Source organism: Gouania willdenowi, chromosome 24 (genome assembly GCF_900634775.1).
Source record: "Gouania willdenowi chromosome 24, fGouWil2.1, whole genome shotgun sequence".
Lineage (NCBI taxonomy): Eukaryota > Metazoa > Chordata > Actinopteri > Blenniiformes > Gobiesocidae > Gouania > Gouania willdenowi.
The window spans coordinates 25,644,190-25,658,433 of record NC_041066.1 but is presented as its reverse complement, the minus strand read 5'-3'; the positions used below and the strand labels follow the sequence as shown (position 1 = coordinate 25,658,433).

Sequence of the window (14,244 nt, the reverse complement as noted above, 5' to 3'; positions counted from 1 at the left end):
GCCCGTCTGGGCAGTCCAGTAGCCTGCAGGTCACAGTGCCAGGTAATCGGCAACTCTGTTCAGCTATACGTCCATCAGCTCGGATGCCTTGGGGTTCTGGACCAAGTCGCCGCCCCCCCAAGGCCTCAAGAGGCAAGGGGGGCAGAACCTGAACCTCAGGGGCTGGTCGTTGGACTCCTTTACCAAGAGCAGCTCCTTTGCTGGGAAGTACAGACCACAGACCCTTGGGTAGTGTCCACACTGTCCAGACGTTAAACATTCCAGTTCCAACGCCGGCCCCCTAACTTCAGTGGGATCAAAAGCACTGTGGTCAAAGATACCGTATAATCCCTCATGCTATTTCATGAGGTAGCCACCCTTCTGGGGAAGGGTGCCATCGAGATAGTGAACCAGGAGGCTTGTCTCAGCAGGTTTTACTCCACTTTTTTACTTGTACCCAAAAAAGGTGATTTCCCCCGATCCTGGACTTGAGGGGGTTTAACCGGTTTCTCAAAGTTCTCACCTTCCATATGCTGCATGTAGCAGATGTACTTCGGACTGTCTCAGCAGGAAACTGGTTGGTGACAATGGATCTGAAAGATGCTTACTTTCATGTTCCCATTGCCCCTGATCACAGACAGTTTTTTTTGTTTCATGTTCATTGACGAGGTTTATCAGTTCAAGGTTCTGCCGTGTGGGCTATCCCTGGCCCGTTGAATATTTACATGGTGTGTGGCAGATGCTCTTTCACCATTACGAGCCAGCAGAGTTTCAATACTTCCCTATCTGGATAACTGGCTAGTTATTTCCTCGACTACAGAGCAGGTGGTGAGGGACACCGCTGCTCTTCTCAGTCACGTGGGCAATCTAGGCCTTACGGTAAATTATGCCAAGAGCAACCTCGTACCCAAATCGTGCTGGATTCCTCGGTAATTCGGGCCTCCCTCTCTCCAGAGCGAGTCTCCGCCATATAAGCCTTCTACACCGTTTCCAGCATGAAACCCTCCTACAGTATGGCCTGGTCCTGCGACTCATGAGGATGTTGGCCTTGGAATCCATGGTCGTACCACTGGGGCTTCTAACACTGTGCCCCTTTCAGGTATGGATGAACAGCCTACATCTAGACCCCAGCCGCCACCGGCACAAGGTGGTCAGGGTGTCTGCCCAGTGTCTCGTTTCCCTCCGACCCTGGAGGGAGAGGGGCTACTTAATGTCGGGTGTACCCTTGGGGAGGGTAGCCTCCCGCCTGGAGGTTGTCGAGACAGACGCCTCTCTTGTGGGTTGGGGTGCAGTGTGGCAGTCCAGGACTGTCAGGGGCCTGTGGAGTGCTCAGCAGTTGTGGCAGCACATGAATGTGTTAGAACTTCAGGGTGTATTCCTGGTTCTCAGGCACTTTCTCCCTGTTCTAAAAGATCAACATGTTCTTGTACGGTGCACAACATGTTACCTTGGTGTGTTGTGTTGTAGTTGTGTACCTGATGTTTGCAGGTGAAATGTGTGATTTTAGTCAGTGCCTCTTCATGGAACATTTTCTTTGCAGTCCCAACTCCTAATGTCACAGCAGATCTAAAGTGACCAACAACCATTATAACATCACTAACTGGAGTTGCTGTATGATGCTTTTATTATGTGTCAGCTCATGTTTCTTTGTATTTATTTCAGCAGATCCAACAACCAGTACCACAACAGATATCTCCACAACCACTGAACCAACAACACCGCTAACAAGTAAGTAGAGCTGAATAATCACTTTTTTATACGTCTGGAGGCAAAATGTCACGTGTTTTAGCTCAACAGGAAAAAGATAGTTGATATTATGGGTCATTTTATTCATTTTTTAATCTTTGAATAAACATGATTCTTGATCTAACTTTATTATTCTATTTATTTCTTTTTTCAGGTTTAACAACCAATACGACATCAGATATCAACACATCAACCATTGAAACAACACTAGTGACAAGTAAGATAAACAACATTTTTTTCTCTTTATATCTCAGGGTGGAAAACAAAGTGTTTTATTTTAGCAACAGTAAAATATATCCTAAAAAATTGTAAAACCTAATTGGTAGTTCTATTTCATCCTTACTGACCGCCAGAGGCGGTGCTTAAAGCACTGGATGTTCCATCTTGTGCATGCGCAGGTTAAGTAATTATATCAACAAAGTCACCTGTGACCCCTGGATGACCCGGAGAGTCTATATCTACAGGTGTCATCAGGTGATCTGTTCCTTCCATCTTCTCGCAATTGCGCATAACAATAGCAGGTCGGTTGTTTGCTATTCACAGCGTGTTGCTTGTAGCTTGTCACCGGAAGATTGGCACCTCGAGTGTTCTCATCTGCTAGAAGCTGCCACTTGCTGTTTTCCTTTTAAGGGAAGGCAGGCTCCCAACACCTCGGCCTTTGTGGTGCCTCCCTCTGAAGCTTATATTGCGGAGCTCCGCAGATGCTGGCCTGACTCGAGGGTTCTCTTCCATCACACAAGCAATGGCAGGGCGCTGGCAGCCATGCATGATGCTGGCAGCACAGTCCCCTCTATCCGAGCCATGTCGCAGAACACTGCGTATTCTTCCGGTTGTGCCGGGCCAAACCTTTGGCCAGAGGCATTCCAGGCCTCGGGGCGTAGTGTGCAGGTTGGCCGAGCGAGCCAGCAGTTTGCCATTTTACGCCAGTCTCCCCATGACCCTCCTTGGCAGGGACATTTGGCAGGATTGGGTGTGGGTCACCCATACCCACGGCCAACTGTTCGCCCGTCTGGGCAGTCCAGTAGCCTGCAGGTCACAGTGCCAGGTAATCGGCAACTCTGTTCAGCTATACGTCCATCAGCTCGGATGCCTTGGGGTTCTGGACCAAGTCGCCGCCCCCCCAAGGCCTCAAGAGGCAAGGGGGGCAGAACCTGAACCTCAGGGGCTGGTCGTTGGACTCCTTTACCAAGAGCAGCTCCTTTGCTGGGAAGTACAGACCACAGACCCTTGGGTAGTGTCCACACTGTCCAGACGTTAAACATTCCAGTTCCAACGCCGGCCCCCTAACTTCAGCGGGATCAAAAGCACTGTGGTCAAAGATACCGTATAATCCCTCATGCTATTTCATGAGGTAGCCACCCTTCTGGGGAATGGTGCCATCGAGATAGTGAACCAGGAGGCTTGTCTCAGCAAGTTTTACTCCACTTTTTTACTTGTACCCAAAAAAGGTGATTTCCCCCGATCCTGGACTTGAGGGGGTTTAACCGGTTTCTCAAAGTTCTCACCTTCCATATGCTGCATGTAGCAGATGTACTTCGGACTGTCTCAGCAGGAAACTGGTTGGTGACAATGGATCTGAAAGATGCTTACTTTCATGTTCCCATTGCCCCTGATCACAGACAGTTTTTTTCGTTTCATGTTCATTGACGAGGTTTATCAGTTCAAGGTTCTGCCGTGTGGGCTATCCCTGGCCCGTTGAATATTTACATGGTGTGTGGCAGATGCTCTTTCACCATTACGAGCCAGCAGAGTTTCAATACTTCCCTATCTGGATAACTGGCTAGTTATTTCCTCGACTACAGAGCAGGTGGTGAGGGACACCGCTGCTCTTCTCAGTCACGTGGGCAATCTAGGCCTTACGGTAAATTATGCCAAGAGCAACCTCGTACCCAAATCGTGCTGGATTCCTCGGTAATGCGAGCCTCCCTCTCTCCAGAGCGAGTCTCCGCCATATAAGCCTTCTACACCGTTTCCAGCATGAAACCCTCCTACAGTATGGCCTGGTCCTGCGACTCATGAGGATGTTGGCCTTGGAATCCATGGTCGTACCACTGGGGCTTCTAACACTGTGCCCCTTTCAGGTATGGATGAACAGCCTACATCTAGACCCCAGCCGCCACCGGCACAAGGTGGTCAGGGTGTCTGCCCAGTGTCTCGTTTCCCTCCGACCCTGGAGGGAGAGGGGCTACTTAATGTCGGGTGTACCCTTGGGGAGGGTAGCCTCCCGCCTGGAGGTTGTCGAGACAGACGCCTCTCTTGTGGGTTGGGGTGCAGTGTGGCAGTCCAGGACTGTCAGGGGCCTGTGGAGTGCTCAGCAGTTGTGGCAGCACATGAATGTGTTAGAACTTCAGGGTGTATTCCTGGTTCTCAGGCACTTTCTCCCTGTTCTAAAAGATCAACATGTTCTTGTACGGTGCACAACATGTTACCTTGGTGTGTTGTGTTGTAGTTGTGTACCTGATGTTTGCAGGTGAAATGTGTGATTTTAGTCAGTGCCTCTTCATGGAACATTTTCTTTGCAGTCCCAACTCCTAATGTCACAGCAGATCTAAAGTGACCAACAACCATTATAACATCACTAACTGGAGTTGCTGTATGATGCTTTTATTATGTGTCAGCTCATGTTTCTTTGTATTTATTTCAGCAGATCCAACAACCAGTACCACAACAGATATCTCCACAACCACTGAACCAACAACACCGCTAACAAGTAAGTAGAGCTGAATAATCACTTTTTTATACGTCTGGAGGCAAAATGTCATGTGTTTTAGCTCAACAGGAAAAAGATAGTTGATATTATGGGTCATTTTATTCATTTTTTAATCTTTGAATAAACATGATTCTTGATCTAACTTTATTATTCTATTTATTTCTTTTTTCAGGTTTAACAACCAATACGACATCAGATATCAACACATCAACCATTGAAACAACACTAGTGACAAGTAAGATAAACAGCATTTTTTCCTCTTTATATCTCAGGGTGGAAAACAAAGTGTTTTATTTTAGCAACAGTAAAATATATCCTAAAAAATTGTAAAACCTAATTGGTAGTTCTATTTCATCCTTACTGACCGCCAGAGGCGGTGCTTAAAGCACTGGATGTTCCATCTTGTGCATGCGCAGGTTAAGTAATTATATCAACAAAGTCACCTGTGACCCCTGGATGACCCGGAGAGTCTATATCTACAGGTGTCATCAGGTGATCTGTTCCTTCCATCTTCTCGCAATTGCGGATAACAATAGCAGGTCGGTTGTTTGCTATTCACAGCGTGTTGCTTGTAGCTTGTCACCGGAAGATTGGCACCTCGAGTGTTCTCATCTGCTAGAAGCTGCCACTTGCTGTTTTCCTTTTAAGGGAAGGCAGGCTCCCAACACCTCGGCCTTTGTGGTGCCTCCCTCTGAAGCTTATATTGCGGAGCTCCGCAGATGCTGGCCTGACTCGAGGGTTCTCTTCCATCACACAAGCAATGGCAGGGCGCTGGCAGCCATGCATGATGCTGGCAGCACAGTCCCCTCTATCCGAGCCATGTCGCAGAACACTGCGTATTCTTCCGGTTGTGCCGGGCCAAACCTTTGGCCAGAGGCATTCCAGGCCTCGGGGCGTAGTGTGCAGGTTGGCCGAGCGAGCCAGCAGTTTGCCATTTTACGCCAGTCTCCCCATGACCCTCCTTGGCAGGGACATTTGGCAGGATTGGGTGTGGGTCACCCATACCCACGGCCAACTGTTCGCCCGTCTGGGCAGTCCAGTAGCCTGCAGGTCACAGTGCCAGGTAATCGGCAACTCTGTTCAGCTATACGTCCATCAGCTCGGATGCCTTGGGGTTCTGGACCAAGTCGCCGCCCCCCCAAGGCCTCAAGAGGCAAGGGGGGCAGAACCTGAACCTCAGGGGCTGGTCGTTGGACTCCTTTACCAAGAGCAGCTCCTTTGCTGGGAAGTACAGACCACAGACCCTTGGGTAGTGTCCACACTGTCCAGACGTTAAACATTCCAGTTCCAACGCCGGCCCCCTAACTTCAGCGGGATCAAAAGCACTGTGGTCAAAGATACCGTATAATCCCTCATGCTATTTCATGAGGTAGCCACCCTTCTGGGGAAGGGTGCCATCGAGATAGTGAACCAGGAGGCTTGTCTCAGCAGGTTTTACTCCACTTTTTTACTTGTACCCAAAAAAGGTGATTTCCCCCGATCCTGGACTTGAGGGGGTTTAACCGGTTTCTCAAAGTTCTCACCTTCCATATGCTGCATGTAGCAGATGTACTTCGGACTGTCTCAGCAGGAAACTGGTTGGTGACAATGGATCTGAAAGATGCTTACTTTCATGTTCCCATTGCCCCTGATCACAGACAGTTTTTTTTGTTTCATGTTCATTGACGAGGTTTATCAGTTCAAGGTTCTGCCGTGTGGGCTATCCCTGGCCCGTTGAATATTTACATGGTGTGTGGCAGATGCTCTTTCACCATTACGAGCCAGCAGAGTTTCAATACTTCCCTATCTGGATAACTGGCTAGTTATTTCCTCGACTACAGAGCAGGTGGTGAGGGACACCGCTGCTCTTCTCAGTCACGTGGGCAATCTAGGCCTTACGGTAAATTATGCCAAGAGCAACCTCGTACCCAAATCGTGCTGGATTCCTCGGTAATTCGGGCCTCCCTCTCTCCAGAGCGAGTCTCCGCCATATAAGCCTTCTACACCGTTTCCAGCATGAAACCCTCCTACAGTATGGCCTGGTCCTGCGACTCATGAGGATGTTGGCCTTGGAATCCATGGTCGTACCACTGGGGCTTCTAACACTGTGCCCCTTTCAGGTATGGATGAACAGCCTACATCTAGACCCCAGCCGCCACCGGCACAAGGTGGTCAGGGTGTCTGCCCAGTGTCTCGTTTCCCTCCGACCCTGGAGGGAGAGGGGCTACTTAATGTCGGGTGTACCCTTGGGGAGGGTAGCCTCCCGCCTGGAGGTTGTCGAGACAGACGCCTCTCTTGTGGGTTGGGGTGCAGTGTGGCAGTCCAGGACTGTCAGGGGCCTGTGGAGTGCTCAGCAGTTGTGGCAGCACATGAATGTGTTAGAACTTCAGGGTGTATTCCTGGTTCTCAGGCACTTTCTCCCTGTTCTAAAAGATCAACATGTTCTTGTACGGTGCACAACATGTTACCTTGGTGTGTTGTGTTGTAGTTGTGTACCTGATGTTTGCAGGTGAAATGTGTGATTTTAGTCAGTGCCTCTTCATGGAACATTTTCTTTGCAGTCCCAACTCCTAATGTCACAGCAGATCTAAAGTGACCAACAACCATTATAACATCACTAACTGGAGTTGCTGTATGATGCTTTTATTATGTGTCAGCTCATGTTTCTTTGTATTTATTTCAGCAGATCCAACAACCAGTACCACAACAGATATCTCCACAACCACTGAACCAACAACACCGCTAACAAGTAAGTAGAGCTGAATAATCACTTTTTTATACGTCTGGAGGCAAAATGTCACGTGTTTTAGCTCAACAGGAAAAAGATAGTTGATATTATGGGTCATTTTATTCATTTTTTAATCTTTGAATAAACATGATTCTTGATCTAACTTTATTATTCTATTTATTTCTTTTTTCAGGTTTAACAACCAATACGACATCAGATATCAACACATCAACCATTGAAACAACACTAGTGACAAGTAAGATAAACAACATTTTTTTCTCTTTATATCTCAGGGTGGAAAACAAAGTGTTTTATTTTAGCAACAGTAAAATATATCCTAAAAAATTGTAAAACCTAATTGGTAGTTCTATTTCATCCTTACTGACCGCCAGAGGCGGTGCTTAAAGCACTGGATGTTCCATCTTGTGCATGCGCAGGTTAAGTAATTATATCAACAAAGTCACCTGTGACCCCTGGATGACCCGGAGAGTCTATATCTACAGGTGTCATCAGGTGATCTGTTCCTTCCATCTTCTCGCAATTGCGCATAACAATAGCAGGTCGGTTGTTTGCTATTCACAGCGTGTTGCTTGTAGCTTGTCACCGGAAGATTGGCACCTCGAGTGTTCTCATCTGCTAGAAGCTGCCACTTGCTGTTTTCCTTTTAAGGGAAGGCAGGCTCCCAACACCTCGGCCTTTGTGGTGCCTCCCTCTGAAGCTTATATTGCGGAGCTCCGCAGATGCTGGCCTGACTCGAGGGTTCTCTTCCATCACACAAGCAATGGCAGGGCGCTGGCAGCCATGCATGATGCTGGCAGCACAGTCCCCTCTATCCGAGCCATGTCGCAGAACACTGCGTATTCTTCCGGTTGTGCCGGGCCAAACCTTTGGCCAGAGGCATTCCAGGCCTCGGGGCGTAGTGTGCAGGTTGGCCGAGCGAGCCAGCAGTTTGCCATTTTACGCCAGTCTCCCCATGACCCTCCTTGGCAGGGACATTTGGCAGGATTGGGTGTGGGTCACCCATACCCACGGCCAACTGTTCGCCCGTCTGGGCAGTCCAGTAGCCTGCAGGTCACAGTGCCAGGTAATCGGCAACTCTGTTCAGCTATACGTCCATCAGCTCGGATGCCTTGGGGTTCTGGACCAAGTCGCCGCCCCCCCAAGGCCTCAAGAGGCAAGGGGGGCAGAACCTGAACCTCAGGGGCTGGTCGTTGGACTCCTTTACCAAGAGCAGCTCCTTTGCTGGGAAGTACAGACCACAGACCCTTGGGTAGTGTCCACACTGTCCAGACGTTAAACATTCCAGTTCCAACGCCGGCCCCCTAACTTCAGCGGGATCAAAAGCACTGTGGTCAAAGATACCGTATAATCCCTCATGCTATTTCATGAGGTAGCCACCCTTCTGGGGAAGGGTGCCATCGAGATAGTGAACCAGGAGGCTTGTCTCAGCAGGTTTTACTCCACTTTTTTACTTGTACCCAAAAAAGGTGATTTCCCCCGATCCTGGACTTGAGGGGGTTTAACCGGTTTCTCAAAGTTCTCACCTTCCATATGCTGCATGTAGCAGATGTACTTCGGACTGTCTCAGCAGGAAACTGGTTGGTGACAATGGATCTGAAAGATGCTTACTTTCATGTTCCCATTGCCCCTGATCACAGACAGTTTTTTTTGTTTCATGTTCATTGACGAGGTTTATCAGTTCAAGGTTCTGCCGTGTGGGCTATCCCTGGCCCGTTGAATATTTACATGGTGTGTGGCAGATGCTCTTTCACCATTACGAGCCAGCAGAGTTTCAATACTTCCCTATCTGGATAACTGGCTAGTTATTTCCTCGACTACAGAGCAGGTGGTGAGGGACACCGCTGCTCTTCTCAGTCACGTGGGCAATCTAGGCCTTACGGTAAATTATGCCAAGAGCAACCTCGTACCCAAATCGTGCTGGATTCCTCGGTAATTCGGGCCTCCCTCTCTCCAGAGCGAGTCTCCGCCATATAAGCCTTCTACACCGTTTCCAGCATGAAACCCTCCTACAGTATGGCCTGGTCCTGCGACTCATGAGGATGTTGGCCTTGGAATCCATGGTCGTACCACTGGGGCTTCTAACACTGTGCCCCTTTCAGGTATGGATGAACAGCCTACATCTAGACCCCAGCCGCCACCGGCACAAGGTGGTCAGGGTGTCTGCCCAGTGTCTCGTTTCCCTCCGACCCTGGAGGGAGAGGGGCTACTTAATGTCGGGTGTACCCTTGGGGAGGGTAGCCTCCCGCCTGGAGGTTGTCGAGACAGACGCCTCTCTTGTGGGTTGGGGTGCAGTGTGGCAGTCCAGGACTGTCAGGGGCCTGTGGAGTGCTCAGCAGTTGTGGCAGCACATGAATGTGTTAGAACTTCAGGGTGTATTCCTGGTTCTCAGGCACTTTCTCCCTGTTCTAAAAGATCAACATGTTCTTGTACGGTGCACAACATGTTACCTTGGTGTGTTGTGTTGTAGTTGTGTACCTGATGTTTGCAGGTGAAATGTGTGATTTTAGTCAGTGCCTCTTCATGGAACATTTTCTTTGCAGTCCCAACTCCTAATGTCACAGCAGATCTAAAGTGACCAACAACCATTATAACATCACTAACTGGAGTTGCTGTATGATGCTTTTATTATGTGTCAGCTCATGTTTCTTTGTATTTATTTCAGCAGATCCAACAACCAGTACCACAACAGATATCTCCACAACCACTGAACCAACAACACCGCTAACAAGTAAGTAGAGCTGAATAATCACTTTTTTATACGTCTGGAGGCAAAATGTCACGTGTTTTAGCTCAACAGGAAAAAGATAGTTGATATTATGGGTCATTTTATTCATTTTTTAATCTTTGAATAAACATGATTCTTGATCTAACTTTATTATTCTATTTATTTCTTTTTTCAGGTTTAACAACCAATACGACATCAGATATCAACACATCAACCATTGAAACAACACTAGTGACAAGTAAGATAAACAACATTTTTTCCTCTTTATATCTCAGGGTGGAAAACAAAGTGTTTTATTTTAGCAACAGTAAAATATATCCTAGAAAAATGTAAAACCTAATTGGTAGTTCTATTTCATCCTTACTGACCGCCAGAGGCGGTGCTTAAAGCACTGGATGTTCCATCTTGTGCATGCGCAGGTTAAGTAATTATATCAACAAAGTCACCTGTGACCCCTGGATGACCCGGAGAGTCTATATCTACAGGTGTCATCAGGTGATCTGTTCCTTCCATCTTCTCGCAATTGCGCATAACAATAGCAGGTCGGTTGTTTGCTATTCACAGCGTGTTGCTTGTAGCTTGTCACCGGAAGATTGGCACCTCGAGTGTTCTCATCTGCTAGAAGCTGCCACTTGCTGTTTTCCTTTTAAGGGAAGGCAGGCTCCCAACACCTCGGCCTTTGTGGTGCCTCCCTCTGAAGCTTATATTGCGGAGCTCCGCAGATGCTGGCCTGACTCGAGGGTTCTCTTCCATCACACAAGCAATGGCAGGGCGCTGGCAGCCATGCATGATGCTGGCAGCACAGTCCCCTCTATCCGAGCCATGTCGCAGAACACTTCGTATTCTTCCGGTTGTGCCGGGCCAAACCTTTGGCCAGAGGCTTTCCAGGCCTCGGGGCGTAGTGTGCAGGTTGGCTGAGCGAGCCAGCAGTTTGCCATTTTATGCCAGTCTCCCCATGACCCTCCTTGGCAGGGACATTTGGCAGGATTGGGTGTGGGTCACCCATACCCACTGCCAACTGTTCGCCCGTCTGGGCAGTCCAGTAGCCTGCAGGTCACAGTGCCAGGTAATCGGCAACTTCGTTCAGCTATACGTCCATCAGCTCGGATGCCTTGGGGTTCTGGACCAAGTCGCCGCCCCCCCAAGGCCTCAAGAGGCAAGGGGGGCAGAACCTGAACCTCAGGGGCTGGTCGTTGGACTCCTTTACCAAGAGCAGCTCCTTTGCTGGGAAGTACAGACCACAGACCCTTGGGTAGTGTCCACACTGTCCAGACGTTAAACATTCCAGTTTCAACGCCGGCCCCCTAACTTCAGTGGGATCAAAAGCACTGTGGTCAAAGATACCGTATAATCCCTCATGCTATTTCATGAGGTAGCCACCCTTCTGGGGAATGGTGCCATCGAGATAGTGAACCAGGAGGCTTGTCTCAGCAGGTTTTACTCCACTTTTTTACTTGTACCCAAAAAAGGTGATTTCCCCCGATCCTGGACTTGAGGGGGTTTAACCGGTTTCTCAAAGTTCTCACCTTCCATATGCTGCATGTAGCAGATGTACTTCGGACTGTCTCAGCAGGAAACTGGTTGGTGACAATGGATCTGAAAGATGCTTACTTTCATGTTCCCATTGCCCCTGATCACGGACAGTTTTTTTCGTTTCATGTTCATTGACGAGGTTTATCAGTTCAAGGTTCTGCCGTGTGGGCTATCCCTGGCCCGTTGAATATTTACATGGTGTGTGGCAGATGCTCTTTCACCTTTACGAGCCAGCAGAGTTTCAATACTTCCCTATCTGGATAACTGGCTAGTTATTTCCTCGACTACAGAGCAGGTGGTGAGGGACACCGCTGCTCTTCTCAGTCACGTGGGCAATCTAGGCCTTACGGTAAATTATGCCAAGAGCAACCTCGTACCCAAATCGTGCTGGATTCCTCGGTAATTCGGGCCTCCCTCTCTCCAGAGCGAGTCTCCGCCATATAAGCCTTCTACACCGTTTCCAGCATGAAACCCTCCTACAGTATGGCCTGGTCCTGCGACTCATGAGGATGTTGGCCTTGGAATCCATGGTCGTACCACTGGGGCTTCTAACACTGTGCCCCTTTCAGGTATGGATGAACAGCCTACATCTAGACCCCAGCCGCCACCGGCACAAGGTGGTCAGGGTGTCTGCCCAGTGTCTCGTTTCCCTCCGACCCTGGAGGGAGAGGGGCTACTTAATGTCGGGTGTACCCTTGGGGAGGGTAGCCTCCCGCCTGGAGGTTGTCGAGACAGACGTCTCTCTTGTGGGTTGGGGTGCAGTGTGGCAGTCCAGGACTGTCAGGGGCCTGTGGAGTGCTCAGCAGTTGTGGCAGCACATGAATGTGTTAGAACTTCAGGGTGTATTCCTGGTTCTCAGGCACTTTCTCCCTGTTCTAAAAGATCAACATGTTCTTGTACGGTGCACAACATGTTACCTTGGTATGTTGTGTTGTAGTTGTGTACCTGATGTTTGCAGGTGAAATGTGTGATTTTAGTCAGTGCCTCTTCATGGAACATTTTCTTTGCAGTCCCAACTCCTAATGTCACAGCAGATCTAAAGTGACCAACAACCATTATAACATCACTAACTGGAGTTGCTGTATGATGCTTTTATTATGTTTCAGCTCATGTTTCTTTGTATTTATTTCAGCAGATCCAACAACCAATACCACAACAGATATCTCCACAACCACTGAACCAACAACACCGCTAACAAGTAAGTAGAGCTGAATAATCACTTTTTTATACGTCTGGAGGCAAATTGGCATGTGTTTTAGCTCAACAGGAAAAAGATAGTTGATATTATGGGTCATTTTATTCATTTTTTAATCTTTGAATAAACATGATTCTTGATCAAACTTTATTATTCTATTTATTTCTTTTTTCAGGTTTAACAACCAATACGACATCAGATATCAACACATCAACCATTGAAACAACACTAGTGACAAGTAAGATAAACAACATTTTTTCCTCTTTATATCTCAGGGTGGAAAACAAAGTGTTTTATTTTAGCAACAGTAAAATATATCCTAGAAAAATGTAAAACCTAATTGGTAGTTCTATTTCATCCTTACTGACCGCCAGAGGCGGTGCTTAAAGCACTGGATGTTCCATCTTGTGCATGCGCAGGTTAAGTAATTATATCAACAAAGTCACCTGTGACCCCTGGATGACCCGGAGAGTCTATATCTACAGGTGTCATCAGGTGATCTGTTCCTTCCATCTTCTCGCAATTGTGGATAACAATAGCAGGTCGGTTGTTTGCTATTCACAGCGTGTTGCTTGTAGCTTGTCACCGGAAGATTGGCACCTCGAGTGTTCTCATCTGCTAGAAGCTGCCACTTGCTGTTTTCCTTTTAAGGGAAGGCAGGCTCCCAACACCTCGGCCTTTGTGGTGCCTCCCTCTGAAGCTTATATTGCGGAGCTCCGCAGATGCTGGCCTGACTCGAGGGTTCTCTTCCATCACACAAGCAATGGCAGGGCTCTGGCAGCCATGCATGATGCTGGCAGCACAGTCCCCTCTATCCGAGCCATGTCGCAGAACACTTCGTTTTCTTCCGGTTGTGCCGGGCCAAACCTTTGGCCAGAGGCTTTCCAGGCCTTGGGGCGTCGTGTGCAGGTTTGCTGAGCGAGCCAGCAGTTTGCCATTTTACGCCAGTCTCCCCATGACCCTCCTTGGCAGGGACATTTGGCAGGATTGGGTGTGGGTCACCCATACCCACGGCCAACTGTTCGCCCGTCTGGGCAGTCCAGTAGCCTGCAGGTCACAGTGCCAGGTAATCGGCAACTCCGTTCAGCTATACGTCCATCAGCTCGGATGCCTTGGGGTTCTGGACCAAGTCGCCGCCCCCCCAAGGCCTCAAGAGGCAAGGGGGGCAGAACCTGAACCTCAGGGGCTGGTCGTTGGACTCCTTTACCAAGAGCAGCTCCTTTGCTGGGAAGTACAGACCACAGACCCTTGGGTAGTGTCCACACTGTCCAGACGTTAAACATTCCAGTTCCAACGCCGGCCCCCTAACTTCAGTGGGATCAAAAGCACTGTGGTCAAAGATACCGTATAATCCCTCATGCTATTTCATGAGGTAGCCACCCTTCTGGGGAATGGTGCCATCGAGATAGTGAACCAGGAGGCTTGTCTCAGCAAATTTTACTCCACTTTTTTACTTGTACCCAAAAAAGGTGATTTCCCCCGATCCTGGACTTGAGGGGGTTTAACCGGTTTCTCAAAGTTCTCACCTTCCATATGCTGCATGTAGCAGATGTACTTCGGACTGTCTCAGCAGGAAACTGGTTGGTGACAATGGATCTGAAAGATGCTTACTTTCATGTTCCCATTGC

The 14,244-nt window shown here is 48.6% G+C and overlaps 1 protein-coding gene across 1 annotated transcript in view; it reads left to right on the top strand.

Annotated features, from left to right (window-relative positions):
* The window catches only part of LOC114458104 (A-agglutinin anchorage subunit-like), a 33,712-nt gene extending 19,840 nt beyond the window's left edge, over positions 1 to 13,872 (top strand). Inside the window, exons 19-30 of the mRNA XM_028440357.1 lie at positions 1,642 to 1,707; positions 1,880 to 1,942; positions 4,370 to 4,435; positions 4,608 to 4,670; positions 7,098 to 7,163; positions 7,336 to 7,398; positions 9,826 to 9,891; positions 10,064 to 10,126; positions 12,554 to 12,619; positions 12,792 to 12,892; positions 13,268 to 13,525; positions 13,747 to 13,872. Coding sequence (XP_028296158.1) covers positions 1,642 to 1,707; positions 1,880 to 1,942; positions 4,370 to 4,435; positions 4,608 to 4,670; positions 7,098 to 7,163; positions 7,336 to 7,398; positions 9,826 to 9,891; positions 10,064 to 10,126; positions 12,554 to 12,619; positions 12,792 to 12,892; positions 13,268 to 13,525; positions 13,747 to 13,872 — 1,067 coding nt within the window. The remainder of the gene's footprint in view (positions 1 to 1,641; positions 1,708 to 1,879; positions 1,943 to 4,369; positions 4,436 to 4,607; positions 4,671 to 7,097; positions 7,164 to 7,335; positions 7,399 to 9,825; positions 9,892 to 10,063; positions 10,127 to 12,553; positions 12,620 to 12,791; positions 12,893 to 13,267; positions 13,526 to 13,746) is intronic.
* The last annotated feature ends 372 nt before the right edge of the window (positions 13,873 to 14,244 follow it).